This window comes from Oncorhynchus clarkii, chromosome 13 (genome assembly GCF_045791955.1).
Source record: "Oncorhynchus clarkii lewisi isolate Uvic-CL-2024 chromosome 13, UVic_Ocla_1.0, whole genome shotgun sequence".
NCBI lineage: Eukaryota > Metazoa > Chordata > Actinopteri > Salmoniformes > Salmonidae > Oncorhynchus > Oncorhynchus clarkii.
In genome coordinates this window covers 4,145,438-4,162,452 of record NC_092159.1, presented here as the reverse complement: position 1 = coordinate 4,162,452, position 17,015 = coordinate 4,145,438, and the positions used below count along the sequence as shown (strand labels likewise).

Genomic DNA, 17,015 nt, shown 5'->3' with positions numbered 1-17,015 from the left:
TAAGCAACATGTCTCCTATTCATTAGATTTTTATTATATAGAACTATCATAATCATATTGCAGGCCATCTCTCTCTCTCCTTTTCTGACATGACTGGTTACACTAACTAATATTAGGCTACCATTTATCCATCTCTCAATCAATAGCTGTGACGGAGAAGTCCGAGACACACACACACACACACACACACACACACACACACACACACACACACACACACACACACACACACACACACACACACACACACACACACACACACACACACACCTCCCTGCTCCATTATCACAGAAGTTAACTTCGCTATCTTAGAACATACATTACACACTATTATTACCTCCCGTCAGCAACAGTTTATGGCATAAATAATATACAGACAAGCGCTCATGTTTAATTTACGCAACGTTTATTGTACTTATCAATGTTATGGTTGAGAACGTTGTTTGTTTGGTTCTGTTCCTCGCTCTCCGTCTCTGTAGCTTCCGGGTATGCTGGGATAAAGACCCGAGCTAAGGGAATCGGGCTGGCTTTGTAGTGCCTGTCCAGAATGGCTTGTTCACGTGAATGGGCATATTGGAAGACACCATGTCAGTAGGGGTGGATTGTGTAAATGTGTTATATTGGTATATTGTATCATGAGAAATGTGTTGCAATGTATATAATTTATGGTATGTTCTAATGGGAGAGGCTTCCCCTACAAAAAGAGCCTCTTTCAGTTCAAAGGAAGGGACCATTACGGATTGAGCCGTTGATGGGGCAGCATTGTTTTTAAGCTGTCCCCATAATGTATACTTTGGATGGAAGTACTGTTGTTTTTCTTCTGGGTTCACCATGTAAATAAACACCCAGAAGTACTGTTGTTTCTCTTCTGGGTTCACCATGTAAATAAACACCCAGAAGTACTGTTGTTTCTCTTCTGGGTTCACCATGTAAATAAACACCCAGAAGTACTGTTGTTTTTCTTCTGGGTTCACCATGTAAATAAACACCCAGAAGTACTGTTGTTTTTCTTCTGGGTTCACCATGTAAATAAACACCCAGAAGTACTGTTGTTTCTCTTCTGGGTTCACCATGTAAATAAACACCCAGAAGTACTGTTGTTTTTCTTCTGGGTTCACCATGTAAATAAACACCCAGAAGTACTGTTGTTTCTCTTCTGGGTTCACCATGTAAATAAACACCCAGAAGTACTGTTGTTTTTCTTCTGGGTTCACCATGGAAATAAACACACAGAAGTACTGTTGTGGCTCCGCCATCTTTTTAGTTGATAGAGGTTTTCCAGTTTAACCTTCTGGCTTTCTCTACGTGACAATAGCCAACCATGCTACCATTTATCTATCGCTCATTCAATAGCCAACCATGCTACCATTTATCATTAATTAGCCTACCATTTATCCACTGATCAGTCATTAGCCAACCATGCTAACATTTATCATTAATTAGCATAACATTTAGCCTGGCTAACAGGGGATCCCACTCAGTTTTCACAATCAAACACCAGGAAATGGCCAAAGAACCAGCTCATTTGCTTTCACTCTGTGTTCACTATTACACATTCAATGTTTCTACATGAAATCAATAACAATCTTCAGAAATGACTGTCAAAGCAACACCTCTGGCTTTACAATGGTGGTGAAGCTTGGAGACATTCTGGGATTAAGTGGGTTAAAACCTCCCTAGAAGTGACACAGAGGGGCATTTTGGGATTAAGTGGGTTAAAATCTCCCTAGAAGTGGCATTTCAAAATGCTGAATTTTGGTAATTTAGCAAGTCTATTAGAAGTCGACCGATTATGATTCTTCAACGACGATACCGATGATTTGAGGACCAAAAAAAGCTGAAACCAATTAATCAGCCAAGTTTTTATTTGACCAATCGATATATATATGTGTGTGTGTATGTATTTTTTTTATATACTTTTTTTAATTGGCCGATTAATCGGTATCGGCTTTTGTATCCTCCAATATTATATATATATATATATATATATTTGTAATAATGACAATTACAACAATACTGAATGAACAATGTACACTTTTAATTTTAACTGAATACATCAAATGAATCTAGTCTCAAATGACATGAGAACAACATGTTAAAAGGAACCAGCAGCTTTCATGGGTCTTCAATAATCCCAGTTAAGAAGTTTTAGGTTGTAGTGTAGAAAGCAGAGCTTGTCTGCCTGGTCCCCTGTCAGTCTGCTCCTCCACTTATCATAAATGTTCCCCACCTCACTGAACACTCTCTCGCTTGGGACCGAAGAAGATGGAGGACAGAGAAACTTCTTCGCCAGTGGAGCGAGTGATTGAAATCTGTTCTCGTTCTGCTTCCACCACTCCAAAGGCAAGCCGCTCTTTCTGTCCATGACAGGCTCTGTGAGGTAACGCTCCAACTCAATGTCAAAACTGCACTGGACTTCAGCCCTGCCCTGTTGGCTTCCAAGGATTCTAGCGTAGAGGCTGTCCACCAGACTGGGTGGCTGATCTACCTGGACTCTTTGTTTTTTTGCACCTGGATCTGTGTCCTCCTCTTCACTCGTCCTTTCTGCTGTGGCTCTGGGATTTGGTTTCCTTAGTAGGTCAGACTCCTCCTTCAGCCACTCTTTTGCTTTCTCTAGTGCTGTCCCTGAGGCGAAGGCATAGCTCTTGTAACGTGGATCCAGGACAGTCGCCAGCACCAGGCACTTTGTCTCCTCGGCTATGGAGAACCTCCTTGTCAGACTGTCCAACATGGTCTTCCGTAAAGTGTTGATGCCTTGAGTAGAAGAACCCTCCTGCTGCAGCATCAGCTTCAGCACCGACACACTGGGGATGATGCATGCTGCTGTAGAGTTGGAGTGGCTCATCTCCACGGTCACCTCCTCCATAGGTGCCAGAGTCTCAATTAGGCCAGAGACAATGTCCCACTGTGTAGCAGACAAACCGCTGATGTGTCCGTATTCACCTGCATACGCATTCAGTGCACGCCTCTGTTCAAACATCCTCTGCAACATGTGTAGTGTTGAGTTCCAGCGAGTTTGAAATGCTTGGATGATGCTGTGTTTGGGAAGGCCAAGCTCTTCCTGAATGGCCCCCAGCCTCTGTTTGGCCAGTACAGATTGGTCAAAGTGAGTTGCACAGCTCTTCAACACGGCAATAATGTTTAGCACAGCTCTCTGACTGGACAGGCCGTCGTTGATTACAAGCTGTAGGGTGTGTGCACTGCAGCTGAAGTCTGGAAGCTCCGCCAGTCTCACACCTTTCATCATGTTTGCCCCAATGTCTCTGAGGACCAGCACTACACGTTCTGTGTGGATGTCCCAGTATTCCATCGTGGTCAAAAACATCCCTCCGAGGTAGTTTCCTGCGTGTGATCCAGTCATAGTCTTGACATTCAGCACAACCTGCTTTCTTGTCCAGACATCGTCAATGAAATGTCCAGTAAGGCTCATCAGGAACTCTGTAGTGCCTGACCAGCAGTCCGTTGTGAATGCCATGTGTGGAGCGTTCCCTGGTGCCACCAGATTCTTCACTTTCATCACAACTCTTTCATGTGTTTTATCTAGCATTTCTGTGCGAAAGAATGTTTCATCTTTGATCCTGTACAGGGGTTCAGCAAGACTAATCAGCCGCTGAAAACCAACACCAGACACCACTGTGAATGGCTGGTTGTCAGTGGCAATCATCTCAATAATTGCTTCATCCATCTTCTTGGCCCTTGGGTCTTTGTCCTGCCATTTTGGGTCTTTGTCCTGCCATTTTGGATCTTTGTCCTGCCATTTTGGGTCTTTGTCCTGCCATTTTGGATCTTTGTCCTGCCATTTTGGATCTTTGTCCTGCCATTTTGGATCTTTGTCCTGCCATTTTGGATCTTTGTCCTGCCATTTTGGATCTTTGTCCTGCCATTTTGCTTGTTTATTAAACAGTTGCAAGAGTGTAGCCTGCGATGTCTGTGACGTGTCTGTATCACTTTTCCCTTGTGAAGAATTTGCGTTTGCTTTTTTCATCATTGCTTCCTTATGGGCTTTTGGATGGGTGTTCTTAAGGTGATTCCACAGGTTAGTGGTATTTTTGGATTTAGCCATTGCTGACCCCATGCTTATATCGTTATCACAAATAAGACACCTTGCTTTCCCTGGTGCCAATTCAATGTAATAGTCCCACACTGGTGCTCTGCTTTTCTCTGCCATCTGTAAAATTAATCACACACACACACACACAGCTCTCTGAAGTGACAAGGATACAGAAGTCTGCTTAGGAGACACAAATACTCTCAACTGTTTGACTAATAAAGATTGAGTTTAAGTTACCTGTGATGAATGTTGAAAACAAAAACTGTCATTTCTATATGCAGGAAATCCTATTTTAATACTGGGCATGGTAAGAACCGACGACCAAAGTGTGAGTCATAATTCCCATGACACCTTCCAGCAAAATCTGAAAAGCGGTTCCTTCATTCATTCATTCATTCATTCCATAGATCCTTAGATCGAATTCAAATACGGTCTGTGTTTCCTGTAGGATTACACCACCTTCACAATTTGATCACTGTGCAGATATCCATAGGACAAGGTAACTCTGATCAATATAGACTAAATATAAGCGAAGATAAATATTTTTTTAGTAGAGTGGATTTATTGAAAATATGTTGACAAACGTTACCTTATCCTAGTGAGATTTACACGAGTATCAAAAACACCGAGGCGTTGGAGTAGATCAAGACGTTCTCTATGAGGTCATAATGATAGTAACATTCTCTATGGGGTCAGACCAACATGATGAGGTCATAATGATAGGAACATTCTCTATGGGGTCAGACCAACATGATGAGGTCATAATGATAGTAACATTCTCTATGGGGTCAGACCAACATGATGAGGTCATAATGATAGTAACATTCTCTATGGGGTCAGACCAACATGATGAGGTCATAATGATAGTAACATTCTCTATGGGGTCAGACCAACATGATGAGGTCATAATGATAGTAACATTCTCTATGGGGTCAGACCAACATGATGAGGTCATAATGATGGTAACATTCTCTATGGGGTCAGACCAACATGATGAGGTCATAATGATAGTAACATTCTCTATGGGGTCAGACCAACATGATGAGGTCATAATGATAGTAACATTCTCTATGGGGTCAGACCAACATGATGAGGTCATAATGATAGTCACATTCTCTATGGGGTCAGACCAACATGATGAGGTCATAATGATAGGAACATTCTCTATGGGGTCAGACCAACATGATGAGGTCATAATGATAGTAACATTCTCTATGGGGTCAGACCAACATGATGAGGTCATAATGATAGTAACATTCTCTATGGGGTCAGACCAACATGATGAGGTCATAATGATAGTAACATTCTCTATGGGGTCAGACCAACATGATGAGGTCATAATGATGGTAACATTCTCTATGGGGTCAGACCAACATGATGAGGCCATAATGATGGTAACATTCTCTATGGGGTCAGACCAACATGATGAGGTCATAACGATAGTAACATTCTCTATGGGGTCAGACCAACATGATGAGGTCATAATGACAGTAACATTCTCTATGGGGTCAGACCAACATGATGAGGTCATAATGATGGTAACATTCTCTGTGGGGTCAGACCAACATGATGAGGTCATAATGATAGTAACATTCTCTATGGGGTCAGACCAACATGATGAGGTCATAATGATAGTAACATTCTCTATGGGGTCAGACCAACATGATGAGGTCATAATGATAGGAACATTCTCTATGGGGTCAGACCAACATGATGAGGTCATAATGATAGTAACATTCTCTATGGGGTCAGACCAACATGATGAGGTCATAATGATAGTAACATTCTCTATGGGGTCAGACCAACATGATGAGGTCATAATGATAGTAACATTCTCTATGGGGTCAGACCAACATGATGAGGTCATAATGATAGTAACATTCTCTATGGGGTCAGACCAACATGATGAGGTCATAATGATGGTAACATTCTCTATGGGGTCAGACCAACATGATGAGGTCATAATGATGGTAACATTCTCTATGGGGTCAGACCAACATGATGAGGTCATAATGATAGTAACATTCTCTATGGAGTCAGACCAACATGAGGAGGTCATAATGATGGTAACATTCTCTAGGGGGTCAGACCAACATGATGAGGTCATAATGATGGTAACATTCTCTATGGAGTCAGACCAACATGATGAGGTCATAAGGATAGTAACATTCTCTATGGGGTCAGACCAACATGATGAGGTCATAAGGATAGTAACATTCTCTATGGGGTCAGACCAACATGATGAGGTCATAATGATAGTAACATTCTCTATGGGGTCAGACCAACATGATGAGGTCATAATGATGGTAACATTCTCTATGGGGTCAGACCAACATGATGAGGTCATAATGATGGTAGCATTCTCTATGGGGTCAGACCAACATGATGAGGTCATAATGATAGTAACATTCTCTATGGAAGACATGAACGGTAAAATAACGAAGGAACCCTTTTCAAGTTCAGCCGCAAGTTATTACAGGAATTATGACACGTCAACTTTTTCTCTCTATAACATTTCATATACCTTTGACTATTGGATGTTCTAATAGGCACTTTAGTATTGCCAGCCTAATCTCGGGAGTTGATAGGCTTGAAGTCATAAACAGCGCTGTGCTTCAAGCATTGCTAAGAGCTGCTGGCAAACGCAGGAAAGTGCTGTTTGAATGAATGCTTACGAGCCTTCTGCTGCCTGCCACCGCTCAGTCAGACTGCGCTATCAAATATCCAATTGTAGACTTAATTATAATATTAACACACAGAAATACGAGCCTTTGGTCATTAATATGGTCAAATCCGGAAACTATAATTTCGAAAACAAAATGTTTATTCTTTCAATGAAATATGGAACCGTTCTGTATTTTATCTAACGGGTGGCATCCCTAAGTCTAAATATTGCTGTTACATTGCACAACCTTCAATGTTATGTCATAATTATGTTCGCAACGAGCCAGGCGGCCCACTCTGTTGTATATACCCTGACTCTGAATGCAATGAACGCAAGAGAAGTGACACAAGTTTAATATTGATATTTCCCTAGTTTAATATTAAAATTTCCCTAGTTTAATATTAAAATTTCCCTAGTTTAATATGAATATTTCCCTAGTTTAATATGAATATTTCCCTAGTTTAATATTTCCCTAGTTTAATATTTCCCTAGTTTAATATTAAAAAAATCCCTAGTTTAATATTGATATTTCCCTAGTTTAATATGGATATTTCCCTAGTTTAATATTGATATTTCCCTAGTTTAATATTGATATTTCCCTAGTTTAATATTAATATTTCCCTAGTTTAATATTAATATTTCCCTAGTTTAATATTGATATTTCCCTAGTTTAATATTGATATTTCCCTAGTTTAATATTGATATTTCCCTAGTTTAATATGGATATTTCCCTAGTTAATATTTCCCTAGTTTAATATTTCCCTAGTTTAATATTGATATTTCCCTAGTTTAATATTTCCCTAGTTTAATATTGATATTTCCCTAGTTTAATATTGATATTTCCCTAGTTTAATATTGATATTTCCCTAGTTTAATATTAATGTTTCCCTAGTTTAATATTAATGTTTCCCCAGTTTAATATTGATATTTCCCTAGTTTAATATTGATATTTCCCTAGTTTAATATTTCCCTAGTTTAATATTGATATTTCCCTAGTTTAATATTGATATTTCCCAAGTTTAATATTGCCTGCTAACGTTAATTTATTTTAACGAAATATGCAGGTTTAAGAAACATATATACTTCTTTGTATTGATTTTAAGAAAGGCATTGATGTTTATGGTGAGGTACATTGCTGTTTATGGTGAGGTACATTGATGTTTATGGTGAGGTACATTGGTGTTTATGGTGAGGTACATTGATGTCTATGGTGAGGTACATTGATGTCTATGGTGAGGTACATTGATGTCTATGGTGAGGTACATTGATGTTTATGGTTAGGTACATTGATGTTTATGGTGAGGTACATTGGTGTTTATGGTGAGGTACATTGGTGTCTATGGTGAGGTACATTGGTGTTTATGGTACATTGATGTTTATGGTTAGGTACATTGATGTCTATGGTGAGGTACATTGATGTCTATGGTGAGGTACATTGATGTCTATGGTGAGGTACATTGATGTCTATGGTGAGGTACATTGATGTCTATGGTGAGGTACATTGATGTTTATGGTTAGGTACATTGATGTCTATGGTTAGGTACATTGATGTCTATGGTGAGGTACATTGATGTCTATGGTGAGGTACATTGATGTCTATGGTTAGGTACATTGGTGTTTATGGTGAGGTACATTGGTGTTTATGGTGAGGTACATTGATGTTTATGGTGAGGTACATTGATGTCTATGGTGAGGTACATTGGTGTTTATGGTGAGGTACATTGATGTCTATGGTTAGGTACATTGATGTTTATTGTGAGGTACATTGATGTCTATGGTGAGGTACATTGATGTTTATGGTGAGGTACATTGATGTTTATTGTGAGGTACATTGATGTCTATGGTTAGGTACATTGATGTTTATTGTGAGGTACATTGATGTCTATGGTGAGGTACATTGATGTCTATGGTTAGGTACATTGCTGTTTATGGTGAGGTACATTCGTGCAACAATTGTGCTTTTGTTAAATCCTCCCCCGCTTGGCGAGGTAGGCTGTGATTCGATGATAAATTAAAAGGCACCGCATCGACTATATGCAACGCAGGACAAGCTAGTTAACCTAGTAATATCATCAACCATGTATAGTTAACTAGTGATGATGTGAAGATTGATTGTTTTTTTATAAGATAAGTTTAATGCTAGCTAGCAACTTACCTTGGCTCCTACTGCACTCGCGTACCAAGTGGTCAAGCCTGCCACGCAGTTTCCTCATGGAATGCAATGTAATCGGCCATAATCGGTGTCCAAAAATGCCGATGACCAATTGTTATGAAAACTTGAAAAATCGTCCCTAATTAAAATCGGCCTTTAGTATTTATATTAAAGACCGGATTTATTGATTTCACAATGGCCTATATTAAAGGGCATCTCATTGAACATGTATTTTAATATTGGATAATAATAGTAATAATGGAACGACCCTGACATTTTAACTGGTGATATTTTAGGGACGATAACCAAGTGAAACTCATCCCACACGGAGAGCAGTGGTAAGGCTTCTCGCCTGTGTGTATTCTCTGATGATTATTTAGGTATCCTTCCCAATGGAATCTCTTTCCACACTGTTCACAGCTGTACGGTTTCTCCCGTGTGTATCCTTTGGTGGTTATTTAGGTGTCCTACCTGATGGAAACTCTTCCCATACTGATCACAGTGGTATGGCTTCTCTCCGGTGTGATATTTCTGGTGTTCACTTAGCCGTCCTGCCCGACTAAAGCTCTTTCCACATTGGGGGCAGTGGTAGGGCTTCTCGCCACTGTGTACTCTCTGATGTGTCTTTAGGTCTCCTGCTTGATTGAAGCTTTTACCGCATTGGGAACAGTGGTAAGGCTTCTCTTTGTGCATTAGCTGGTGCCTCTTCAGATTAGATGACAGACTGAAACCCTTCCCACACGGAGAGCAGTGAAAAATATTGTCTCCTGTGTGAGTTTGTTGGTGTGCCTTTAAATGTGATAACTGATTGAAACTCTTCCCGCATTCAGAGCATTGATGAGGCTTCTCTCCTGTGTGCATTATCTGATGTTTATTACGATTTCCTTCATCACTGAAACTCTTCCCACATTGGGCGCAATGGAAAGGCTTCTTTCCTGTGTGAGTAAGCTGGTGCGTCTTCAAGGTGCTTGGGGTCTGAAATCTCTTGCCACATTGACCACACATGTAAGGCTTCTTTCTTTTGAGAGTCTGTTGGTGTGGTATGAGGTGAGTTGGACAAATAAAACTGCCTCTGCAATCTGAGCAGGGGTGGGGCCTACAAGTGTGCCTTCTCAACTCCTCTGGATCATAGAAACTAGTGAAGCAGTCCATGCAGTGGTGATGTTTCTGTCTTGAGTTCCTCCGTCTGTGTTGTTTATGGTTTCCTGATGCTGTGGAACTGGGCTCACCGTCTGAACCTGTGTTGGAGATCTCTCCTGTGGGAATATGGACCGATATGGGGTTAGAATCAGGATCAGAAGCATTGAAGAGGCTTTAAAATACGTTTGATGCCAGCAGAAGCAATACAACAGGCACCAACCTCTCTCCGTACTCCACACCTGAACTTACCTGGGTCAGTGACACTATCTACTGCTGCCTCCTCCTCCTCCTCTAGGTCTGGAGCAGACACTTCCCTGTTCTCCACCTCCTCTTTGACTTCTCTCTCCTCCCATTCCTCTTTGACAATCACATTAAGTTCCAGTGTTTGACTGCAGTCCTCCAGCTTCACTGAGACCATCTCTGGAGCCTGCTTTGAGGTTCTCTGGGCTGGAACACCACAGCCAGAACCCGGGGACTCTGTGGACTTGGATACAGACATGGAAGACTAGAGATGGATCCAAAAGAGGAAGCACAACAAGTGAAAGGTGAGTTTCACTAAATGATAAAGGGATAGAACGTGCTCAATATTCCATGCACTAGGAATCCCAGCTAATAAAATGGAACTAGCAAGCTCACGTTGCTATGGCAACGACAGCAATGTGGAGGAATTATTTGGGTTATCTTAAGCTTACTTACCAGCCCTTAATCATGAATCTCAGTTCCAGTACATTACACAGAACAGTCATTGACCTCATGACGGAAGTTTTTGAAGATAATCTTCTCCTCGGGGTCAAACAGTGACAAGGGTCTGTAGAGTTCAGCTCTGACTACATCGATTTCTTAAAAAGGTAACGTGGTAAATGCTTGTACCTCTGTCTGTCCTGTGTAGTTACCATGTACCTCTGTCTGTCCTGTGTAGTTGCCTGCCTGCCTTTGTCTGCTGAAATCCATTATTTTTACTACATAAGACAAACAGAGGTACAACATAAGGTGAAATGTAACCTCTCTGTCTGTCTAACATAGTGTCTATACATACATAGTCTATCTTGTCCTGTGTAGTTGCCTGCCTTTGTCTGCTACATAAGACAAACAGAGGTACAACATAAGGTGAAATGTAATCTAACATAGTGTCTATACATACATAGTCTATCTTGTGTGTAATGTGTGTCATTTTGAATAGAATGGATCGGCTCTATTTTGACATTAAAAGCTATTTCTACCTTCTTGAGAAGTCCCTGATTTATATTGGTACAATAATATGACATTCCATTCCATTAATCTTCTAACTCACTCCAAAATCTTCTGACATAAGAACAGTCCCAAAACAAATGGTCAAGAGTCTCTGGGTCACAGCCACAAAATAGACATTTGTTATCAATAGCTATTTTAAATCTGTCTATAATAAATGTCTTTACAGGGTAGATTCTATGAATGAGTTTGTACGATACTCCTTTCACCTTATTAGATATACAATATTTACCAGACAACAACGAAACTTGTCTTAGGGCTGCATTCCAGTACATTTTAGCAGAGGGAATAGTAACATGTTGACATAGTTACATGACATAGTTTCCTTATTTTTTTTACCTTTATTTAACCAGGCAAGTCAGTTAAGAACAAATTCTTATTTTCAATGACGGCCTAGGAACAGTGAGTTAACTGCCTGTTCAGGGGCAGAACGACAGATTTGTACCTTGTCAGCTCGGGGGTTTGAACTCGCAACCTTCCGGTTACTAGTCCAACGCTCTAACCACTAGGCTACCCTGCCGCCCCACAGTTCCTAGGCCGTCATTGAAAATAAGAATTTGTTCTTAACTGACTTGCCTGGTTAAATAAAGGTATAAAAATAAATATACATGTTATTACATGTCTTCTCATTGAGAACTGAGGCTACAAAACCTTCAACAGTTGCACTTGGAGTATTGTTATATTCTCCTAAGAGAAGAACAGCACCTTTAGGGACAACAACACCTTTAGGGACAGCTCTAACAACACCTTTAGGGACAACAACACCTTTAGGGACAGCTCTAACAACACCTTTAGGGACAACAACACCTTTAGGGACAGCTCTAACAGCACCTTTAGGGACAACAACACCTTTAGGGACAGCTCTAACAACACCTTTAGGGACAACAACACCTTTAGGGACAGCTCTAACAACACCTTTAGGGACAACAACACCTTTAGGGACAGCTCTAACAACACCTTTAGGGACAACAACACCTTTAGGGACAGCTCTAACAACACCTTTAGGGACAGCTCTAACAACACCTTTAGGGACAGCTCTAACAACACCTTTAGGGACAGCTCGAACAACACCTTTAGGGACAGCTCTAACAACACCTTTAGGGACAGCTCGAACAACACCTTTAGGGACAGCTCTAACAACACCTTTAGGGACAGCTCTAACAACACCTTTAGGGACAGCTCTAACAACACCTTTAGGGACAGCTCTAACAACACCTTTAGGGACAGCTCTAACAACACCTTTAGGGACAGCTCTAACAACACCTTTAGGGACAGCTCTAACAACACCTTTAGGGACAGCTCTAACAACACCTTTAGGGACAGCTCTAACAACACCTTTAGGGACAGCTCTAACAACACCTTTAGGGACAGCTCTAACAACACCTTTAGGGACAGCTCTAACAACACCTTTAGGGACAGCTCGAACAACACCTTTAGGGACAGCTCTAACAACACCTTTAGGGACAGCTCGAACAACACCTTTAGGGACAGCTCGAACAACACCTTTAGGGACAGCTCGAACAACACCTTTAGGGACAGCTCTAACAACACCTTTAGGGACAGCTCTAACAACACCTTTAGGGACAGCTCTAACAACACCTTTAGGGACAGCTCTAACAACACCTTTAGGGACAGCTCTAACAACACCTTTAGGGACAGCTCTAACAACACCTTTAGGGACAGCTCTAACAACACCTTTAGGGACAGCTCTAACAACACCTTTAGGGACAGCTCTAACAACACCTTTAGGGACAGCTCTAACAACACCTTTAGGGACAGCTCTAACAACACCTTTAGGGACAGCTCGAACAACAATTTGATACTCCTCAGGAGTGAATGTAACATTGAGTGTTCTAATAAATTCTGGATAATCATATATTATTCAATAATTGTTTAACCCAAATAATGTTGTTGTCAAACCAGTTCTGGAACAATAAAGATGTTTTTGTATTTTATGTCTTTATTGTTCCAGATTGTATACCTATGAGGGGAAACATTGTGTTTGTACGTGAGGTTCCAAGTTAGAAGTACTTGTATATGAAAGTTTGCAGCTTAATAGGGATTTTACCCAAATCAACGTTGCATTTTAGTAAGACTTCTAGACCACCAATCTGTTGGAATATTAAATTAGGGATGATATTCCAGATGCAATCCTTATTTCTTAAGTAGTTTTGTTTCCATTTAATCTGAAATATTATATTAGAGGTTTTACAATCCAGAGTATTCAGCCCTCCCTCACCTTGGGTGCTACATATTACCGCTTTTATTAAATAATGAGGTTTATTCCTCCATGTGACGTTAAATTATTTAGTATCAACCATTTTAGTTACTGACAGAGGAACATCCAAGGCAAGGGAGGTATAAACTCATCTGGACCTTCAGATTGATAAAAGTACACGCCCAGATAAAGATCTCTTAATAACCAGGAGTTAAATCTCTTTCCAATGTCCTCTACAATAGGAAAGACATTTAAGTTGGACCTTACTTTCTGATCTTTGCTAACTTTAATACCAAGATATGTGATCACATCTTTTACAGGGATATTACATACTGAGTTTAAGTCCCATCTTTTCCACAAAAATTATTCACATTTCCTGATATTCTGAGATAAACCTGATACATGTGTGGAAGGCATTAATACACTCAATAGCTTTCCTGACTTCATTAGGATCTTTTTTTATATTTTTAAATGCTGGTGTCGTCAGCCAGGTCAATATTTTATCTCTTTGTCTTGTATCCGAATACCCCCTAAAACTATCCTTATTTATATGAAGTGCCATAACTTGTGAGAAAGGAGAAATTGGGCATCCTTGTTTAATTCCACATCTAATCTCTGTAAAGTTCCATGGGATAATTTAACAGGGCTGTTACTATTATTGTAAAGTGTCTTAATTACATTTGGAAAATATTGACCAAAACCCAAAAAAATGTAAGAGTGTCAAAAATAAAATAATGTCCAACTGTATCAAATGCCTTGTAAAAGTCTACAAATAAAATAAAGCTATCTTCCATAGTGTGCTCATTGTCGTCTATCAAGTCCAATACTAGTAGAATACTATTACCTATATGTCTGCCCTTAATAAAACCAGACTGGGTTTCATCAATGATTTGGTCAACACCTTTTTTTCAGTCTTTCTGAAAAGATGGATGCAAGTATCTTTCCATCGTTGTTCATTAATGTGATCGGTCTCCAGTTTTCTAACATCATAGAATGTTTGTTTGGTTTGGGTACTACAGAAATGAGGCCTTGTGTCATAGAAACAGGCAGGACCCCTAAATCAATTGCCTCCTTAAAAACATGAAACATAAATTCAATAATATCCTTCTGATAATATTTATAGAATTCACTGATAATGCCATCATCATCCTGGAGATTTGTTCTCTTTCAACTTGCTGATACATTTTTTTTATTTAATTGATATAAATAATTTGATCACAAGACTTTTGGAAGTCTTCATCTATACATTTTGCATAGTCTTTGACAGAGTCCTAGCAAGGCAGATATGTTGTTAGTGGGACAGGCATGACTGGTATAAAGGTTACCATGGAATTCTGAAACATATTTTGAAACATCTTTTGGGTTTTCATTTTCTTTGCCATCTATATTAAGCTTATGAAAAGATGTACATTAAGAATTTTTTCTTTCTAAATTGTAAAAGTATTTTGTATTTTTTCCCCACCTTCCTCCAACCATCTCCTTCTTGATCTTACAAATGCCCCTTTTGCTCTCTCTTCATACATCCGGTCCATTTCTAGTTGTAAAGAGAATAACTGAGCCTTTCCTTCTTCATCAAGGTCCTCCATAGAGATTAGAGAAAGGATTTCCTTAATAAGTTTATCTTCCCTCAATCTTTTAAGTTCAGCAATTTCTTTACCTCTTCATATGGCTGTTTGTCTTATTTCACACTTCCTGAATTCCCAATATTTCCCATAAGACTTAAATAGTTGGGCTTTCTTCCAATTGTCTTGTATAATATCTTTGGCATCCATCTTGAAATGATCATCTTCCAACAGTCTACTATTGAGTTTCCAATAACTCCGGTTCGGTTTAACTTCGGATCCATTAATATTTAAAGATGAGAATATAACTTTATGATCAGTAAGACTTGATGGTTCAATTGATACCTTCACTACAGAATTCTCTAATGAATTAGAAATCAACCAGAAGTCAATTGTTGACTGTCTGGACATGTCCATGTTACTCCAAGTGAAGTCCCTTTTTCTCAGGACATTTAGATCTCCAAATATCGACTAATCCAAGATGGCGGTTATTAAACTCAGGATTAACAATGCTGGATCTGTTAGGAGGGGGATATCTGTCAATCATCACATTAGATACGGAACTAAAATCTCCACCTAAGATACTTTTGATATCCTGAAATACACCTAGAACTCTATGAGTCTCTTCTTCAAATTCTTCAAATAATATCCCGTTGTTTTGTTTGTTGTTGGATGCATAAATATTCCCTAATAAAAACATTTAGCTGTTGAAATTCACTGTTAAAATGAACCAACGTCCAGAGTGGTGAGTCTTACTACTGACGACCTTCCCTTTAAATGCACCTATTAAAACTGCTACACCTGCAGAGTGGTGAGTCTTCCTAACTGATGACCTTCCCTTTAAATGCACCTATTAAAACTGCTACACCTGCAGAGCGGTGAGTCTTCCTACTGATGACCTTCCCTTTAAATGCACCTCTTAAAACTGCTACACCTGCAGAGTGGTGAGTCTTACTACTGATGACCTCCCCTTTAAATGCACCTCTTAAAACTGCTCTACACCTGCAGAGTGGTTGTTGTCATATGATAACCAGATATTGTTACCACAATTGCATCTCAATAAGTGACATACCCTCTTGGCTCTCATCTTTCCCCCTGGGGCTTGACTGGAGTGCCGGGGTCGTAAGGTAACAGGCCTGAGCTGGGGACTGGAGGGGCGCAAGTTGTGAGTATTGTTGTCCATTCTCACCACATTGTCATCACCCATTGGAGTATTTCCCCCCACAGTTACATTCTGAAGAGGAGTGCCCTCAACCACACCATCTTTTGTGGTTAACTGTCCATCTGACGATCTCCCCATTTCTTTCCTTTTGGTTCTGGTCGTGGAAGTTTCCATGTGCGTTAGTTTTTGAGCTAGCAAGCTTATCTGGCTATCTAGTAGTGTCAAACTTAGTTTTAGAGGTAGAAAACTTGCAGAAAGTAATCAATTACTTTGGTAAAAAAAACTAAACCATATTCATACGGGGTTTATCACCGTAGAAATGAACTACCAAACGGTCATATTTGGGTAAAGAAATCCAATCATTCCTTCAACTACCAAAACAAATGATCTGCACTGACCGCCATCTTGCGCGCCCACAGCGTGTTTACTAAAGGCTAGTTAGCAAGCTAGCTAGATCAATAGACTAATCAATGTTGATCGGGTGAACGTGGACAAATAATCCGACTATTAAATCGTGTTTGTTGTATCTGGAAACGTTATAGAAAATGATAGAAATGTTGATTTTTCCCTTCACACTTGATTTTGAAAGTTGCCCGCTGCTGTTGTTGTTTGCCCTGTTTTAACAGAACGAGATATGCGCTGTTCCCGCGAGAATACAGATCTGTGCGCTCTAGACCGTCGTGGCTGCGCATATTGCGCGCAAATTCATTTCATCTTTCTTTCTGAATAGGATTTAACATTTTATTCAACATTTATTTAACATTTATTTAACTAGGGCATGATAACATTATATTTTACCCAGTCTCAGATCATATGT

The 17,015-nt window shown here is 39.8% G+C and overlaps 1 protein-coding gene across 1 annotated transcript; it reads right to left on the bottom strand.

Annotated features, from left to right (window-relative positions):
• Window positions 1-2,017: 2,017 nt before the first annotated feature.
• Window positions 2,018-16,614, bottom strand: LOC139424282 (uncharacterized). Its single transcript, XM_071175977.1, has 4 exons — window positions 16,226-16,614; window positions 10,258-10,513; window positions 9,340-10,124; window positions 2,018-4,168 (listed from the first exon to the last, which is right to left on the bottom strand). The coding sequence occupies exons 1-4, from the start codon at window positions 16,370-16,372 to the stop codon at window positions 2,126-2,128; spliced, it is 3,231 nt and encodes a 1,076-aa protein (XP_071032078.1). The 5' UTR covers window positions 16,373-16,614; the 3' UTR covers window positions 2,018-2,125.
• Between the last annotated feature and the right edge of the window lie 401 nt (window positions 16,615-17,015).